This window comes from Geotrypetes seraphini, chromosome 2 (genome assembly GCF_902459505.1).
Source record: "Geotrypetes seraphini chromosome 2, aGeoSer1.1, whole genome shotgun sequence".
NCBI lineage: Eukaryota > Metazoa > Chordata > Amphibia > Gymnophiona > Dermophiidae > Geotrypetes > Geotrypetes seraphini.
Window position 1 is genome coordinate 97,670,891 of NC_047085.1, and position 20,190 is coordinate 97,691,080.

Genomic DNA, 20,190 nt, shown 5'->3' on the forward strand with positions numbered 1-20,190 from the left:
GAGACAGAGCTGAAAGCTGCTCTATCCGTCAGTGTCTTTCCTCTGCTGTGAGCAGATAGACAGATGGTCGCTATGGGTCTACCATCCACCTACCGGCCTCCCGCGCTCGGCTCTGCCCAAACCGAGAAAACCCCCTGAACTGCGCCGCAGTCGCTGTCTCTGCATTCCGATTGGCGGGTCCGCGAACGGCCTTTGACCTCTGTCTTTATTTTTGATTGGCTCTCTGCATTTTACGGCTCTTCTATTGGTCGGTCGGTCCGTGGGACTCAAAACCGAAACGAATTATGGGCAGAGGCAGGAGGGCTCAAAATCTGACCTGGCTAGCGGCGAATTTAGGCCGCGTCCAGGAAAAAGAGCCCGGGGAGACCGGAGGAGCGGAGCGGGCTTGTGGAGGTGATCGGCGCCGCAGCTCTGTCCCGGCGGCCTCCGAGCGGCAGCGCTGGGTGCCTGAGAGGAGCCTGCTGCCCGAAGAGGAGGAGCGGCGGGGTCTGAAGAGGCTGAGCTGCGGCTCTCCGAGCTGAGATTTCTGTCATTGGCTCTTTCGGTCCCGGCTGTCTCTTTCGCCATGTTCCGCCTGTTGTGTGGTTGGGCTTTCTCCATTGAGAGCCTTGTAAAGTCATCTAACCAAATACCATGACAAACCAATCCATCGTTTGATACATGAAAGTCCATTCCACTCGATCAAAGGCCTTCTCTGCATTTAAAGAGACAGAGAAGGCCGGATCATCCATTGTTTTTGCCAAATTTAACATATGAAATGCTAATCTAGTGTTATTAGATGAATGTCTGTGAGCAACAAAACCAGTCTGATCATAAGAGAAAGCCTTGATTAATCTTAGAGCCAATAACTTAACCAAAAGTTTTCCATCCACATTGTAGTTCGAAACCAACATGGGATCTTTCCCTAGCAACAGCAGCAGATGAATCCAGAGACCAATGGGATAGCACACATCTACCAGCAGGCGGAGATAGAGAAACTGATTAACAGGCGGTCCCATTGGCTGGCACTCCTCCTGTATCTCCAGTATTCTCTATCTCCCAGCAGGAAATGGTCGCTATTCAACTAGCTCCTGAATTCTGGCTGTGACTGGAACTTTATTTTCTCCTGTTGAAGAAGACAGGGGTGTCCGGCTGAACGGTGCTGGCTTTAGGGGTTACACCTGGGCCCCCCCAGGTCCCTGTCTCACCTTCCCTCCATTGCTAGAGGGTCTGACTGGGTCTCAATTTTTTTTCTTTTTTCCCTTCTCTGTAAAAAAAAAAAAAGAGACCACAGTTGCTACATTCTGCCCTGCTTTTGCTGCACTACTAGCTCTAACTGGCTTCAACTGGTCCTAACAACAAGCTTGTGAGTATGTCTGGTTTTTACTGTCGTTTGAACTTCAGGTTCTGTTTGGGAGTCTTAGAACTGTGGGTTCGGTCATCGTACATTTAAGGAATGGATATTTTATTGAGGCTAAGTTTTATGACTAGAAATCCGTGGAGGGAGCCGGGACTTCCCGCCCTTTGCATGCACACGCTTAATTTCCTTGTTGGTTACAGCGCGGCAATAGCGATGCGATTTCATGCTCGCACTTTAGATCATTGTAGTCTTATTAGAATGTTTATTTTCTTATTTTTCTCATCTATTCTCTCTTTTAGTTCTTCATTACTCTACTAATTGTCATTTTTCCAGGTACTTTAGTTAGATTGTGAGCCTTCGGGACAGTAAGGGAATTTCTAAGTACCTATTTTACTTATAATTTTAACGCACCCTATTGTCTATTTTTCTGTAAACCGCTTAGAATCCTAACGGAGTTTAGCGGTATATAAGAAATAAATTACATTACACTTGTTCTCATTGTTGGGTTTCAGTGCAGCAGTAGTCCTGTTTATTCTGAAGCTCTCTTTCATCAGTGTTTGTCACGGCCATGTGCAGCTGATTGTTCAGGTGCCGGTTTATAGCAGCGCGCATGAGATGGGACATGTTTTTTCCGGCGCTGTGGACCGTTCTTCTGGTTGTTCCCCGAGTCTGATTTTCTTTCTATGCAAGCTGCGACAGGGTAAATTTTGCGGGGCTTGAATCCGACTATGTTTCTAGGAGCGTTGATGCAGCGACCACGTGTCAGTGAGAATCATGCGTGCGCTTGGGTCTCTGGCAATGGCGGGAGAGCTGCAGCGTTCCGGTAGTTTTTTTCCAGCTGATTTTGGTCAGGGTATGCCAGGGCTTCTCTCCTTTCCGGTTCAGACAAATTATATGTGTTTCACCAGCTTTGGGACAAGCTTGGGCAGATTTATGTCTGTGTTCCTGCTGTATTCCCTTGAAGGAAGCTGCTTGTTTAACCGGACTCTGGGGTTAGCACTCAAGGGGTTTACCTGAGAGACTCTGACCTGTGCTAGGTCACCCAGTCTCGGTTTGTCTCCGGACTGGGGCAACATACGGCAACTCACGGCACGGTGAGATCAGCAGTAAGATAGTGCCCTGTACTTCACACAGGTATCTCATTGTTTCTCTTGGGGTCCCTGCAGATTGAGCCTTTGTCTGTTGGTAACTGTCCTTATTTGGGCCTCTGTGCTGAGCTGCATGTGTCTAGTAGTGGCACAGGATATATATGCCTAAAGGTAGTACTAACAGTTTCCAAGTTCGGGCTGTCTCTATGGGCATAATGACACTGCACATCTTCCTGCGGCCAGGATTCTCTTTCTCTATTTCTGAGGGGGCCTGGACTTCAGATTTCCATGCTTATCACGCTGGTTTCTCCTGTCGCCATATTCTCATGGCACATGCTAGACGGGCCCCCCGATCAGACAGGAACGGCTGTACAGCTCCTTTTAACCAGGAGCCAGTTACCTATTCTATCAAACCCGCGGAGGATCATGCGCTATGTGGCTGTTAGCCTCATCCCTGAAGCTCTCATTAGCGATGTGAGCTTTGTCTGATACCTGTAAGGATGCTGTTGTTTTCCACGGGGCGGTAGATGCAGCATCTTGATTGAGTCTAGTACGTATTCACTTTAAAGGACATACGTATTTCGCTCATGTTGCATGGCGTTAATACTATTTTCATGGTTCCAGTATATTCCTATTTTCATTGTGAAACTTGATTTTTCCTAGGAGAATCTTCTTGCAGATCCTACAGTTCTCATCCTGCCATTCCCTGACCTTCTGCACTTCATTCTGAGGGGATCTTAAATTCTTCCAATGACTCTTCAGGCTTTCTCATGAGGGAGAAGATGCTATAATGTCAGGTCAGGGGGCTGTGAAGATTTTTCAGGATGCTTGCAACTTTGCATCCTCCTCAGGTTTCCAGTTCATTCTTGGAGTCTCTCTGTTTTGTGTTTCCCTTTCAGTGTTACTGGTCCTCAGGGCAGTTCTTGTAGTTCTTTGGGAACTAAGGGACGTTGTTCCACTTACTGCATGGTGCCCAAGACGGGGGCATTGGGCAGGCTGGATCCCATTCTGCTGAATTAGTTTCTCAGGGTTACACATTTCTGTAGAAAAACTGGGAGAATATTTACATTTTCCCTATGGACTCCGAATCGGCACTAGGTTTGCTTGCCTCTTTTTGAGCAGCGCTTTCGGTTTTGGCACATGCCATTTCACCTACCCAAGGCTTCAAGAACATTTTAGAAAATGTGGGCAGTGGTACCGTTTTGGCGCTACCAGGTGATTCACCTAATTTCTTCTTGACTGACTGCTTGATTCGGACGTCTTCCAGTCGGGCCATTTGACTGACACGAAAAGGGTGGTTTCTTTTCCTCAGTTCTTTGGACGTGAATCTTCGAATTTGCACAGTGCTCTTTTCTCCTGTACTATTTATAGGTATATCGGGGAGATGTTTTTATTCATATAGGAGAGAAATGTGTTTCTTCCCAGAGACTAGGGCGATGGGTCACAGTCTCAGGTTTGCATTCTTCTTTGGTCACCTTGACCCAGAGTATGGGATTCTGAACAGGTTGTAGGATCCATGTTGCTGACTCCACTGGGAACTTTGGCTTGCATTCCCATTATAACGCTACAGCAGCCGCTTTTGTTCCAGTGGTTCCCGGTATCTCAGGGCTCCAATTATTTGGTAGGCTCCTCATGCATCGCTCTGTATGATTTGGTGGCTCAGCGAGATTTCTCTTTTCAAAGGCATGCCTCGATCTTTGCTGGACTAGCTCATGGCCACCAAACATCCCGGGCTGTCGGGTTGGGGGGGCTCGGTGCCTTCCATCCTCAGCTCCAGGAGTCTGGTCTTAAGAGGCAACTCAGTACTTGTTCATTCTTCTACTCTTGAGCATGGTCAGGCTATCGTTCTGGAGCTTCAGACCATTCTTCCGGAATGCCGCTGAGGGTCCTTTCAGTCAGTATTATGATGGGGGTATTTCTCTACAGCTTGGGCAGTAGGTGATGTACTCAGTTGCCATGTACAGTTGTTGTTCTACTTCAATGGGTGGACCCTTATCTTTCTCTTCTGTTGGCAGATCATTTTAAGGGTCAAGAAAAGAGTTTGGATAGTCTTTCCGCGAAATCTGAGCATGGCCCATTTATTGTATGTTACAGTGTACAGCACTGTGTACGCTCTAGAAAGTATAAACGTTAGTAATAGTGAAATCTTCTACATCCTGGGTATTGGGAATTTTGGCTCAGACGTTCCAGCTTTTTTTATGGACATGAGATCTCCTGGAACTAGACCTCATGGCCTCTTCTCACAATTCAATGCTTCCTAGCTTCTTTGGCGGGCACAGGGAGTGGGAGTTAGAGGGGGTAACAGCATGGCTTCTTTCTCACCTCTGGTTTCTCTTTTTCAGTGTTTTCCCCTGGCTGATGATGGCTTGGATTTGCTTGATCTCAAGCTCGCTTTCCGGGCACAGTATTTGTAGAATCTCTGGCTTGGCTGCGCCATCCTTGCTATGTGGATCTGATGAGTCTTTCGACAGCTGGACTAAGATGTTTCCTGGTATCTCTGTATTTGCTCATCTAGGGTCCGATCAACATGGATATTAGTACTACTTTGATATTACGACCTAGCTTTTGAGAAGTCATGACTGACGTGTAAGGGTTATGCGAAGCAGGTTGTTTCTTCTCTTATCCAGGCGCTACAGACATCTTCACCTGTGGCTTCTGCTTCCTTTTGGAGGTTTTTCCTTTCTTGGATACTTCTCAACATTTGCACCCTTCCAGAGTTTCTTTTTGGCACAGGTGTATTGCCGAGGGCTTAGCGTTCAATTCCCTTCAGCTTCAAGTGCCATTAGCTTGTTACAAGGGCTATGTATATTGCTCTTCGATTACTTCTCAGCTTCATGTAGTTCAGTTCCTAATTCGGAGTACGGTATATTTGTACACCTCTTAGAAAGCCCTGTCCGGAGTACAATCTTCAGGTACTTCTTCGCAGTTTACCGAAGGCTTCATTTCCTCCTTGTGCTGTTGAACACGGGGTTTCTTGTGGCCATAGTTTCGGTTCTGCAGTTTTCCGAGTTGCAGGCCTTGTTCAGCGGGGATTCCTATTTCTGATTTCCAAAATCTGGGGTATCAGTTTGGTTGGTACCACAATTCTTTCTAAGGAGGTGTCATCCTTTCTTTTATGACACGCTCCCTTTTCCTTCCTTCTTCCTGGGAGGAGAAATGGAGAGACGTGCTTTTATTCACTGCATTTTTTTTAAAGTGCGTAGCGTTCTCCGCGAGCAAGGTTTCTAATGACTTTTAGTTGTTTAGATCACCTATTTGTATTCTTCAAGGGACGCCTCAAAATATGGTGGCGTCCAAAGCCTCCATCGCTCGATGGGTCCAGGAGGACATTCTTTACGCTTGCTTGATGGCAGGGAAGCGGTTGGCGAAAGAACTTCATGACCATTCCATCAGAGTGATGGCTACTTCTTGGACTCGGTCCAAAGGTTTTTTCCTTAGAGGAGTTTGGTGTCACGGCTACTTGGTTTTCCGAGAGTGCTTTCTCTCAGCATTACTGGTTGGATGTGGGGGCACATGCGGTAGATGCGTTTAGTGCGTCGGTTGTTGCGGAGGCGGCGTTTGCTTCCCACCCAGATTGAGGATTGCTTTGCTAAATCCCGTTGGTCTCTGGATTCATCTACTGCTGTTGCTAGGGAAGGAAAAATTATCCCAGGACAAGCAGGCATGATATTCTCACATGTGGGGTGATGTCATCTACGGAGCCCCGATGCGGAAGCATTTTCAAGCAAACTTGATTGAAGATTTAAGTTTGCTCTGCTGCTCCATGCATGCGTGCCTTCCTGCTCCACTAGGAGGTGCATCCCCTCGTGGTCTCCAGTTCAAAATTTTCCGCTGAGCCTAGAAGTCGTGTTTTTTCAGGCTCTGCCCCAACTGCCTTCTAGCACCGCGATTTTTCTTGTTTTTCATCGTTTAAGTCGCTGTGCGTGAAATTTTTTCTTCTTCAACTTGATTCTTGCTTCGTTTGACGACCCAGAGGCTTCCGGGTCCCCGTGGCCGCGTGGCTACTCGAGCCGCGGCCACTTTCGATTCTATGTCCCGGCCTTTGACCGGCTTTAAAAAGTGCACCCGGTGCGAGCGGCTCCTTTCCATCACAGACCCGCATCGCCGGTGCATCCTCTGTCTGGGGGCCGCTCATCCAACCGACTCCTGTCCCCAGTGCGCTACTTTCCAGAACCGGGCCCTCCGTCGAAGGAAAGCCCGCATGGCGGATCTCTTCGCCCCAGACCAACCTTCTACCTCGGCCTCGAGGTCGGCCCCGGCCTTGACCTCGGCCCCGAATACCTCGGCATCGCCTCGAGACTCGACTCCGAAGTCCTCGGGACAACAGAAAGCCTCGGCTTCGGGTAAGTCCCCTCTTCCCTCTTCAGGTTCTGTACCAGCGAAGAAACCAACCTCGGGGACACCGGCGACGCATGGCGGAAGTCCCATGCTTACAGCCCCGACGAAGCCCTCCAAGCCTTCGTGCCGTGCCTCCACCACACGGGAATACTCTGATACGAGGTCGCCCCCGGTGGAGTGCACCGAGGCAGGGGACATGCCTTCGATGCTGTCCGTGCCCGTCTTCCAGGACTTACTCCGAGCAATGATCTCGTCGGAGCTGTCCGCTGCAATGGCCCATCTACAACCGGCCTCTGCCTCGACCTCGACCCCGCATGTGCCAGACCAGCCTGAGCCTCGCATCGAGCCACCTCGGGGAAAAGTGCGCAAACTTTGCCGCATCTCATCCTCCTCGGACTCCTCGCCGAGGCACCCGAGGCGCTCTCCCTCCACAGACCGCCACAGGGCAAAACGTCGGGCTAAACCAACAGAAACCTCGAACCGCCGTACCTTTAAGAAGGCCCGGGGTTCCCCCACTCTACGAGGCCGTTCACCTACACCTCGTACGGGACCGCTGAAGGTGGCAGAGTTATCACTCTCCAACCCACGCATCCTCCGAACTCCCCCTCGGACCGGGGCTCCGATCCGAGGTTTCGGGCTTTAACCAAGGGAGTCCGGGTCGAGGTCACCGATTCGACATCGATCGGTACCCCGAACCCCGGCATCGTCTCCGAGGGACTCCTCGAGACGTCGGAGATCCAAGACCCCGGAACACTTTCACAGTACTTCCCCGGTCTCGGAACTTGGAACGGAACAGGAACCTCGCTACTCGAAGGAAGCCTCCCCTTCCTTCTCCACCCGACGGAGGTCTCGTTCACCGACCCCCCACGGGGTCTCGGGAACATCCCGACCATCCTTCTCACGCTTTGTCCAGGACATGGGCCACGCTTTGAATTTAGACCTCCAGTCCGACTCCAGATACTCTAAAGAGTACCTAGCGGAACTGGATATGCCATCACTACCCAGAGAGTCCCTTCGCTTACCGCCTAACCCGATACTCCAACAGGCTCTCTTCAGGAACCTGGAGACCCCCTATATGGTCACAGCCGTGCCCTCCAAAATGGAGGCCAAGTACCGTACAGTACCCTTTCCGGGATTTGAACAACCACAGCTCTGCCACCAGTCGCTGTTAGTAGAATCCTCCTTAAAAAAGGCTCACCCCTCCCGGGTCTCAGCGGCGGTCCCCCCAGGCCGAGAAGGCCGAACCCTAGACAAGTTCGGCAGGAGACTATATCAAAATGCGATGATGGCCTCTAGGGTGCAAAGCTACACTTTCACCTTCACATCCTACCTCAAACACCTCATTGGACTACTGAGAGCCTTTGAGACTGACCTACCGGCCTCCCGCCAGGGAGCCTTTAGACTGCTTTTGGAATCCCTCTCCAACCTACGCCTCCATCTATTCCACGCGGCCTACGATGGCTTCGAACTCTCCTCCAGAGAGGCAGCGTTCGCCATGCGCCGACTAGCTTGGCTACGCCTGGTCGACATGGACCCCAACTTACAGGACCGGTTGGCTAACCTCCCCTGCGTGGGAAAAGAACTGTTCGATGACACTATCAAGGCGGCTACAAAACGCCTCTCCGAACACGAACGCTCGTTTGCCTCCCTCGTCCGACAAAAGCCCAAACCGCCCGCATCCAGACCGTATATGGCCCCTCCGCGCCGCTACCCACAAAAATCCACTCCTGCCTTCTCGCGGCCTCCACCCAGGCGTCCGCAAGCCCACCACCGGGCCATGCCCAAGTCCCAACCGCCTGCGACTACCAAACCATCCCCGTCCTTTTGACAGGATACGCGGAAGGGGGCGGGCCCCCTCCGCCATAGTCCCAGGCCTCCTTCCCATCGGGGGTCGCCTCAAAGCCTTTTACCCTCGCTGGGAACAAGTCACGTCGGACGCATGGGTCCTTGGCGTGATCTCATCAGGATACTCTCTCAACTTTCGGACCATTCCTCCGGAAAACCCCCCAAGGAATTGCCCTCCCAACCGGAAGCAGCTACCCCTACTCCTCTCCGAAGCTCGAGACCTGCTTCGCCTGAGAGCAGTGGAGGAAGTTCCCCCCGACCAACGGGGGAAGGGCTTCTATTCCCGTTACTTCCTGGTACCGAAAAAAACGGGAGACTTACGCCCAATACTAGACTTGAGACGCCTCAACAAATTGACTGGCTCTACTCCCTCGATCTGAAGGAGGCGTACATACATGTCCCAGTGCACCCCGCTCACCGCAAGTTCTTGCGTTTTCAGGTAGGGGACTGGCACCTACAATACCTACAATACCGTGTCCTTCCCTTCGGCCTAGCATCGTCACCTCGGGTCTTCACCAAGTGCCTCGTGGTGGTCGCAGCAACCTTACGCTCCCAGGGCCTCCAGGTATTCCCCTACCTGGACGACTGGCTGATCAAAGCCCCGTCCAGGGAAGCGGTTATCTCAGCGACCCAACAGACTATTACTTACCTACAAAGTCTGGGGTTCGAGATAAACTTCCCAAAATCCCAACTACGCCCCTCCCAGTCCCTACAGTTCATCGGGGCCACGCTGGACACGGTTCGCCTCCGTTCCTTCCTCCCCCCTCCGCGTCTAGAGGCGTTAGTAAGCCTGAGTCGAAGGTTTTCCCTGCTGACCTCGGTATCAGCTCGGCAGATGATGACTCTCCTGGGCCACATGGCCTCCACCGTCCACGTCACACCCTTCGCCCGCCTCCATCTGAGAATTCCTCAATGGACCCTGGCCTCTCAATGGCGTCAAGACCGGGACCCGATCGACCGCCCCGTGACAGTGACGCCTTCTTTGCAACGATCGCTCCGCTGGTGGGCCGACTCTTCAAATCTTTCCAAAGGTTTGCTCTTCCTCACCCCACCCCACAGCAAGATACTCACCACGGACTCGTCGGAGTACGCTTGGGGAGCCCATCTGGACGGCCTACGCACTCAGGGGATGTGGTCAGCAGAAGACCGTCGCTGCCACATCAACGTGCTAGAGCTTCGGGCCATCTATCTCGCAGCTGTAGCTTTCCAACATCTGCTCCACGACCGAGTGGTTCTCATCCGAACCGACAACCAGGTAGCAATGTACTACGTAAACAAACAAGGGGGAACAGGGTCTTGGTCCCTTTGCCGGGAAGCCCTGCGCCTCTGGAAATGGGCAATCTCCAACAACACCTTCCTTCGAGCGGTGTACATACAAGGAGAACAAAACTGTCTGGCGGACAGACTCAGCCGCCTCCTCCAGCCACACGAGTGGTCACTGCACTCTCAGATCCTACGATAGGTGTTCGAAAAGTGGGGGACGCCTCAAATAAATCTATTCGCATCCCCCCACAACCACAAGCTGCCTCTCTTCTGCTCCCGGATGTACTCCCCGGACCGGCTCGAGGCCGACGCCTTCCTCCTCGACTGGGAGGGAAGGTTCCTATACGCGTTCCCGCCGTTTCCTCTGATACTGCGGACGCTTGTCCACCTGAAAACAGTACAAACCACCCTGATCCTGATTGCTCCTCGCTGGCCACGCCAGCCTTGGTTTTCCCTTCTACTTCAACTCAGTGTCAGAGATCCACTGCCTCTGCCTCTGTTTCCCTCTCTACTATCACAGGGTCAGGGTTCGCTGTTACATCCCAATCTTCAATCTCTTCATCTGAATGCTTGGTTTCTCTCCCCCTGACTGCTCTCCCCGTGTCTCAATCAGTCAAGGAGATATTGGAGGCCTCTAGAAAGACCTCGACGAGAACCTGCTACTCCCAAAAGTGGACCAGATTCTCAACCTGGTGCTCCGCCCACAGCCAGGACCCTGTGTCGATCCCCGTCCCCCTGGTCCTCGACTATTTACTTCAATTATCTCATTCCGGCCTAAAGACCAACTCCATTCGAGTACACCTCAGTGCGATTGCGGCCTTTCATCAGCCCCTGGAAGGGAAAGCCCTCTCGCTCCATCCCTTAGTCTCTCGCTTCATGAAGGGTCTTCTGAATGTCCACCCTCCTCTCAAACCCCCTCCGGTGGTTTGGGACCTTAACGTGGTTCTGGCTCAACTAATGAAACCTCCATTTGAGCCCCTAGACAAATGCCATCCAAAATTCCTCACTTGGAAGGTAATTTTCCTGCTTGCGCTCACTTCCGCTCGGCGGGTTAGTGAGTTACAGGCTCTGGTAGCGGACCCACCCTTCACGGTATTCCATCACGACAAGGTGGTACTCCGCACCCATCCAAAGTTCTTGCCTAAAGTAGTGTCTGATTTTCACCTCAATCAGTCCATTGTCTTACCTGTGTTTTTTCCCAAGCCCCACTCTCACCCCGGAGAGGTGGCGCTCCATACTCTTGACTGTAAGAGAGCGTTGGCCTTCTACCTCCAACGTACTCAGTCACACCGGAAAGTCCCACAATTGTTTTTGTCATTCGACTCAAACCGGTTAGGTCACCCAGTCTCCAAGCGCACCTTGTCCAACTGGTTGGCCGACTGCATCTCCTTCTGCTACGCTCAGGCTGGTCTCACGCTGCATGGTCGAGTAACAGGACACAAGGTCCGAGCGATGGCAGCCTCCGTAGCGTTCCTCAGGTTCACACCTATTGAGGAAATCTGCAAGGCTGCCACGCGGTCTTCGGTTCATACCTTCACCTCCCACTACTGTCTGGACTCACTGTCCATAAGCGATGGCCGGTTCGCCCAATCGGTTTTACGAAATCTATTTGCTTAAATTGCCAACTTCCCTCCATCCCTTTTCAGTCAGCTTGGAGGTCACCCACATGTGAGAATATCATGCCTGCTTGTCCTGGGATAAAGCACAGTTACTTACCGTAACAGGTGTTATCCAGGGACAGCAGGCATATATTCTCACAACCCGCCCACCTCCCCGAGGTTGGCTTCTTTGCTAATTAAGTGAACTGGAGACCACGAGGGGATGCACCCCCTAGTGGAGCAGGAAGGCACGCATGCGTGGAGCAGCAGAGCAAACTTAAATCTTCAATCAAGTTTGCTTGAAAATGCTTCCGCATCGGGGCTCCGTAGATGACGTCACCCCACATATGACGTCACCCCACATATGCCTGCTGTCCCTGGATAACACCTGTTACGGTAAGTAACTGTGCTTTATGTTCTTACCTGTTAATTTTCTTTCCCTTAGACGCAACAGATGAATCCAGAGCCCCACCCTTTCTGGATATTGTTTATCGGTTTTTTCTTTTGCAATTTTCAAAGTTTGTTATTATTGAGGGTTGTATTCTGTATTATTGCCTTTTGAGATTTGTTATGGGAAAGAAGTTTTTTTTTGTTTTTTTTTCCATGCTATGCCTATTAATGGTTACGGATGCTTGGGCAAGGAGCTATACTGGAGATACAGGAGGAGAGCCAGCCAATGGGACCGCTTGTTAATCAGTTTTTCTATCTCTGCCTGCTGGTAGATGTGTGCTATCCCATTGGTCTCTGGATTCATCTGCTGCGTCTAAGGGAAAGAAAATTAACAGGAAAGAACATAATTTTTCCTTATTTGGCTTTGGCAAAACTATGGTCAAAGATTCAGCCATAGTACCTGAAATACAACCTTTAGTTAGTTGTGACTGATATAAATTTAAAAGATGGGTTAGAAGTGTATTTTGAAATGATTTGGAAAAACTCCACTGTGAATCCATCACCACCTGGAGCGGATCCAGCTCTGAGGGACTTCAACGCTGTCTGAAGTTCTTGAAGTGATATAGGAGCATCAAGATTTATTTTTATATGCTCGGGAAGTTTTGGTCCCTGAATTAGCTTTAAAATTCCAAACCATCAACTTCTTTATCTGAATAAAGCTCGGAAGAATTCAAAGCTTTATAAAATTCCAAAAATTGATTTAAAATATTTCCAATTTTAGTATGACTTATTCCTTTCTCATCCTTATTGGCTACAATTTTAACTTTTCTTTTTTTAGCTTTGAGATAATTAGCCAATAGTCTTCCCACTTTATTCGAGTTTCCATAATACAGAGCTTGCTGAGAAAACAAATCTTTCCTAGCCAGTTGAGAGGAAATCTCATTATATTTGTATTTAGCTTTCAAGAGGGGCCTGTAATGTAGTGTATTCCCATTTTGAGGCCAAAATCCGAATACTTTGTTCCAGATTAGAAAATTCTATTTTTAACACTTTCTGAACATGTGACGAAAAGGAAATTATTTGCCCTTTCATCGTGGCCTTAATTGCATCCCAAATGGTTTCTAAAGAGATTTCCTCTGAGGTATTAAGTTGAAAATATTCGACTATTTTATTTTGAATTTCCTCAAAGCTTGAATCCGCAAGTAATGTATTATTGAAACTCCATACAGGTCTAGTATAGTCTGTTTCATTGAACTGATAATCTATCCAAATACCTGTATGATCCGTCAGAAGGATTGGTTCTAGGCTAGCTTTTATAACCTGGTGGGTTAAATTATCTGAAACAAAAATATAATCAGTTCTTGAAAATGTTTGTTGAACTTGGGAATAGAAAGAAAATTCCCGAGCATTAAAATGTTGTTTACTAGGTTGCTTGTCTAACATTGAATCCATGACAGCATTGAAGTCGCCAGCTACAATTAAATTAGATGAAGCCAATGACAGAATCATATGTTGATGTTTCTTAAAAAAATCAGCCTGATTATTATTAGGGGCATATACATTAATAAGCTTCAGGGCATCTTTTACTGAGGTCATATCAATATGAATCCATCTTCCCAGTGGGTCAGCATTAGCGTTACCAAATAAAGCAGAGCATTTCCTATTGACCAGGGTAGCCACACCAGCTTTCTTTCCCATCGCAGGTGCAAAAAAGCAGTGCTTTACCCATCCTCCCTCCAACTTGCTGGCTTCAGATAAAGAAAGATGTGTCTCCTGCAATAAATAAACATCAGCCTCCTGTTTCAAAAAATTCATTATTTTTTTTCCTTTTTATGGGGTGATTAAGCACATTTACATTTAACGAATAGAATTTCATAGCCATTTTCTTTGACAATGATAAAATAAAACAAAAGCAAATAATTCCAAAATAACCTCCACACACATCTGTAACCCTTTCCCACCCCATACCCACCCCTCTCACCTGAATAATTCCTTCATAGTGAATTCAGACTCGTGTGATCAGACCTTTACCCACCCTCCCCTCCCCCCTGCATTCCAACAACTAATAGGAATGACAACCTTATTATATATATGTTATATATTATATATATATCAAATCAATTAAATATTAAATAATCATGTTGCAGTAAAATAAATCTATATCAATTGCAATAGTAATTAATTACCTGCTTAATCAACCCATAAAATTAATGAATGAATAAAAAGATGGAATAAACAATTAATTGGGAAAGGATCAAAACAGGAGCACAATTCCAATAAACTAAATATCTTTTATCAATTGTATAGCATGCCCATATCTTCCCACTACATTAACCCATATTCACCTCGTTCAATAAACATCATTCACACTTTAGTTATAAAATTTTGATCCATCACTCATTCCCAGACTATATCTTTGCTCACATCACCACCCAATCAAAGTAAAACTATCATACAGCCTTTAATTTTAACACTAAAAATAAAATAACCATTTGGAATGAGAAACCTGAACTTATCAAATCATAAAAATGAACCCAAATTTCCCTGTGAACAGAACCAAAGATTATACTGCAACTCAAGGTAATTATGCTTCCCTATATCAGCCGTCATGAAGATTTTCAAACACATGTCTAGAAGAAAAAGAAGTAAACAAAACCTTAACCATCAGTACTGAACACTTCCCGGAAGGTTCAAAATGCCATTGATCAAGGCCTCGACCAGGAAACCCCAATCTGCTTTGATTTTCTTTCTGACGTGGATAGCACCTTTACAGGATCCAATCTGCCGTATACTTGTTGTCTTGTAGCACTAGCTGGCTCCTTTCTCTTTCCAAAAACAAAAATATCTTAGGAGGAAAAACTATATGTAAATTGAATTCACAAAAAACAAAAGTGCATAAAAATTCAATGAAAAGCAAAAATCATTTGTTGTTTTTTTTTAAACCATGTTGTGGATATATGTAATTAAATTAAATACCATGAATTAGATTTTCTGAATAAATAGAATATCTTAAATAATAAAATGCTAGCCCGCGCATGCGCACTAGCGACGCGTGTTCCCTGATCCCTTTTCTGTAGTGGTGTGGCTGCACGACTGCGCATGCGCGCTTACTAGGTCACTGGCAGAAGACGAACCGTCACAGAGGGAGTGAACGCGGAGTCCTGTTGTCCCTCAAACGTAAGTCTCCTCCTTTGGCCGACTCCGGCCTCTGCTCTTCACCAGTCCTGCCTTCGGTCCTGTCCCTGTTAAACCGGTTGCCAATAACAAAGCCAGATGCCATGGGTTCTTCCCTTTTGCCAAATTGCTAAAGGCTCTGCCGGTCTCGATCCTGCCCATCTCTGAAGTTACTTCCTGATTTTGAGGGGCAGGATCGAGACCGGCAGAGCCTATAGCGATTTAGCAAGAGGAAAAGCCCCCATGATGTCTGGCTTCGTTATTGCCAGCCGGTTTAGTGGGACCGAGACAGGACCGAAGGCAGGGCTGCTCACAATCTAGATGTAACGCTGGCTCATCACTCCCTCCTCCTTCCAGTGGCCGGCAAACAACATGGAGGACTGCTTCCGGGAGGAATCGGCTTCCAGCCTTATATGTCAGGCCTGACCCGCGACTCCATTGGAAGAAGCAAGGAGTAAAAGGTGATGGGCGGAGAGAGAGATGAGGTGTTGGAGGAAAGAGGGGAGAGGACATGCTGGATGGAGGGAGCAAGACAGATACTGGTTAGAAGACTGAAAATAAAGGGGGAAGAGAAAGAGAAGATGCTGGAAGGGAGGATTTAGCAAAAAAAGACCAAAAACCCAAAAACTCCCCAAAAAACAAACAACTGGAGAAATAGAAGCAGATGGAGATGCAGAAAAATAAATGGAGGAAAACTGAAAGATAAGGTTAAAGTCAGAGATGGATGTAGGAGAGGAACTGAAGACAGGAATGAGAGAAGAGCCAGATAGACTGCAAACCCTGGTAAGAAAATTGAGAGAAGAGAGCAGAAACTGGGATAAACATGAATAAAATGGCCAGACAATAAAAGTAGAAAAAATGAATTTTATTTTTAATTTCATGAACAGAAAATGCAGTTTTACTGTAAATTTGCACTGCTTTCTTTTTATATTCCAAAGTGTATAGTGTTTTTTCTCTTTCTCTGATGTTGAACTGCATATTGCTGGACAGAGGGAGCAGGAAGAGGTGCTGATTGACAGGGGGGGAATGAAGGGAGGCCTACTGCTGGACAGGGGGAGCAGGAAGAGGTGCTGATGGATGAGGGAGCAGGAAGAGGGGGGAGGTAAAATAAAGGGAGAAGGGCTGCTGTTGGATAAGGTGAGCAGTGATGGGGTGGGGGAGGACACAGGGGAGGTAAAAGGAAGGGAGAATGAACAGGGGGAGTAGACAAGGGGTGGTGATGGACAGCCAAGGGAAAAAAAAGAAAGAAAGAAAGATAGAAATACAGAAAGTGGCTAAGGAGAGAGAAAAAGAAATAAAGACAGACACACACACATATATTCTAGCACCCGTTAATTTAACGGGCTATAATACTAGTTATATTATAATATTAAGAGTGCCATCTAAACACAGCAGTAATTAATCGAGATGCCTAACAGATGAAAGACCCAAGATAGCATCTTTGTAATGTGGGTGTTGGTGTGATTATGGAGTTAGATATGGTTGGATCTTGTGTTCCTCCCAGTGGAGATCTGAGGGTAATGTTACATCCAGACATCATCGCACCCACTTACCTACCTCGCATCTCACTAAAGTTGTTATAAATCTGTTGATCAAAGTTATAGAATTAAATATTGTGTAGAGGTAGCACTTAACTTGATGGAAATATTCCATGATCAACTTCCGGTCAGGGGTACAAGAAGATTAAAAAGTCTTAATCATGTCAGTACTGCTGGTTTGTTTCCAAATTTTCATGTGCTCTTACTCCATTTGTGCTCCAAAAAAGAAATATATATAACTGCAAATCCCGTAACAAAATTCACTGTCTTCCCTTCCTCTTCCTCTACACTGATCGTGTTTCACACATCATGCTTCATCAGGAGGAAGATTGATAAATTTACTAAAAAAACAAAAAAGATTTTATAAATATAAAATCTACGTTCTAAACATTGTGCTTGAACTATTTAAATCCTTAAACTATTTAAATCCTTAAACTATTTAAATCCTTGATAACTCTAAATTTGTACAGAAGCATTTATTATACTATGTTTTAAATTACCCTCAGATCTCCACTGGGAGGAACACAAGATCCAACCATATCTAACTCCATAATCACACCAACACCCACATTACAAAGATGCTATCTTGGGTCTTTCATCTGTTAGGCATCTCGATTAATTTCGAACAAAAGACCACTTACTGAACCCAAAACCTTGATTGTAATGATCTTTCTTTTCTCTCCGGTGGTGGCCAAGCTGATCTCTATTCACAAGAAAAATCTGCAGCAAATACTGCTTCACGGACTCGCTGTTCATGCTGCTTTTTACCATGCTACTCATTGGTTTCCCTTAATAGGAGGATATTTCAGGTCTATCCTCTCACCTCTTCCGTTACAGATCTCGTGAAATTTCTGAGTTTGCACTGTTCATATTTTCATTAGGATATATGTAAACCATTAGAGGGCACTGAATTTTTTTGCGAAGTGAAGAAAAGAATATAACACCTCCTCTTGAATACTTTCTCATTGTCACTCAAAAAGGCAGGGAAACTTCCCAAGCACTGCATCATCAAATCATCTCCGTGCACCAACCCATATGATTAGTAAAATCTTTAAAACTTATATTCTCCCATTAAATTAATCATTTTTATATCATAAGTCAATTTAAAGCAGGGATCTCAAAGTCCCTCCTTGAGGGCTGCAATCCAGTCGTGTTTTCAGGATTTCCCCAGTAAATATGCATTGAAAGCAGTGCATGCACATATATCTCATGCATATTCATTGGGGGAATCCTGAAAACCCGACTGGATTGCGGCCCTCAAGAGGGACTAATTGAGACCCCTGATTTAAAGTTATTGTTGTTGAAGTAATATTTAATGGTACATTTGAATGCTCACATATTCACAGTTACAATTAGGCCGTTATGAAATCTTGAGCAATTAACGATTATTTCATGTCCTGCTGCTGCTCAATATATTCTTTTAAAGCATCACAGGATTCAAAATGAAGTGTTTTATTGTTTAAAGTAATCCACGTTACTAAGAGGTAAAAAAGCCCGTATCTGGCTCCAAGCTGTTTTAGCTGTGGCATTAAGTCCAATATCTGTTTTCTTTGGTCAGCTGTGCAAAATCCGGGACTAATGAAAGTTTCCTCTCCTGCCATTGTAAAAATTTATTTTCCTTAGCGGCATGTAATATTTCAAAAGCCCGATTGAACCTTAATACTCTGAAAATAAGAGGATGTGGACCGCTAGACTTATTAGATACTTTCCCTGGGATTCGATGCGCCTGCTATACCTCAAATGGAGCTGAGAAATTCAAAGCCAACAATTTGGGGATGAAATTTTCCACAAATTTAACTGGGTCTGACCCCTCAACCCCCTCTTGTAATCCCAATACCTGAATATTATTTCTTCTGAAACGATTACTTAAATCTTCCAAGTTTTTGTTTAATTGCAGAACTATTTTATGATCTTTACTGCAGTCATTTATTTTTCCTTCCAGACCTGTCACCCTTTGCTCCACAGAATCCATCCGAGTCATCCGTACAGCAAGTTGCTGTGCAATATTAGCAACCTCTTCGTTCACACTCGTCACCTTAGCATTAGTATCCAATATCAGTGTCTTCATACTACTTAGCTCAGCCATCACCATTCCTAAAACTTCTGATGAAGATTCTGAAGGTAGGGGGACCTTTGATGGTGTGGAAGGATCTGGTTTTGATCATTTCCCTTCACCAGACCCTCCGAAAGCAGCATCTATCGTTGCCGAGTTGATGCCATTTGAAAAGTTATTTATTCAGAAATACTCTTTAATTTATACTATCAACCGCAGGGAGGAGAGGAGCACAGTGATCAGACGTCTGACCTTATCCGTGCCTAAGCCACGCCCCCTCCCCCCATATCGGCTCCTTGTGACCTTGGGCAAGTCACTTATCTTCCATCATCTCAAACATGAGTTTAGACTGTGAATACTTCAGGAACACAAAAATACCTGTTGTACCTGAATGTAACTTTCCTTGAATTAAAGCAACTGGAAAAAGTATGAGCCAGATATTTCTAATGTTAGCAAGAGTATGAAAAATAATTTTCCTTTTTTTTTGTTTTTAATTACAGAGGAAAAAAGTCGCCAAAGAAACTGCCTGAGAAGCCGCCTGAGAAGCCGCCTGCGAAGCTGCCTGAGAAGCCGCCTGAGAAGCCGCCTGCGAAGCTGCCTGAGAAGCCGCCTGCGAAGCTGCCTGAGAAGCCGCCTGCGAAGCAGCCTGCAAAGCAGCCTACGAAGTCGCCTGCAAAGCAGACTGCGAAGTCGCCTGCGAAGCAACCTGCGAAGCAGCCTGCGAAGTCGCCTGCGAAGCAGCCTGCAAAGCAGCCTGCGAAGTCGCCTGCGAAGCAGCCTGCGAAGTCGCCTGCAAAGCAGCCTGCGAAGTCACCTGCAAAGCCGCCTGAGAAGTCACCTGCGAAGCGGCCAAAGAAGTCGGCAAAGGAGTTGACAAAGAAGTTGCCATCTCCTCCAGAAAGCCTTTTAAAAAAGCGAAAGGCTTTTGCGTCCTTGAGAGAAAAACGTCTTAAGCAAAAACAGGTTGAAAAAAAGGTGAATAGCTTTGTGTTTGTTTTGGTAGTATTAAGTTAATAGGCAGTGGCACCTCAGTATAAACTGGTTTAGGGAGCATTAGTAGCCCTAGAACTATGAATTACAGAAGTTTGCTCACCAGTGTGGTTTCCCAAAGGCATCTGGTCATTTTTATTTCATTTTAAGGGGGAGTGAGATTTTTCTAGAGTTCTTTTGTCTAATATAGGCCACAGATTTCTGAGGGACCAAATGGATCTGGTTTTCTGAGTAACTGTTACAAATTATTTCACGTCGCTTCATTTATGGATATTTATATACCTTCTGTCTTTTTATATTATCCCAGGACAAGCAGGCAGCATATTCTCTACATCTGGGTGACATCATCGACCGGAGCCCCCTAGCGGATGTTTTCACAAGCAGACTTGCTCGAAGACCTTCAGGCTTGCGATTGGCCCGCGTATGCTTGCGTGCCCCTCCCGCCCTGCCTAGGGCATGCGTCTCTTCAGCGTGTCCTCAGTTCTATGTTTTCCACGGAGCCAGAAGCACTGCTCCCTTGCTTCGCGCTATATCGTTGCCCCTCTAGCACTGCGGCTTGTTTGGATAGTTCCTG

The 20,190-nt window shown here is 46.8% G+C and overlaps 1 protein-coding gene across 1 annotated transcript in view; it reads left to right on the top strand.

The window, feature by feature from the left end:
- The window catches only part of RPL7 (ribosomal protein L7), a 90,282-nt gene that overhangs the window by 19,387 nt on the left and 50,705 nt on the right, over positions 1-20,190 (top strand). The window contains exon 2 of the mRNA XM_033935268.1: positions 19,127-19,601. Coding sequence (XP_033791159.1) covers positions 19,127-19,601 — 475 coding nt within the window. The remainder of the gene's footprint in view (positions 1-19,126; positions 19,602-20,190) is intronic.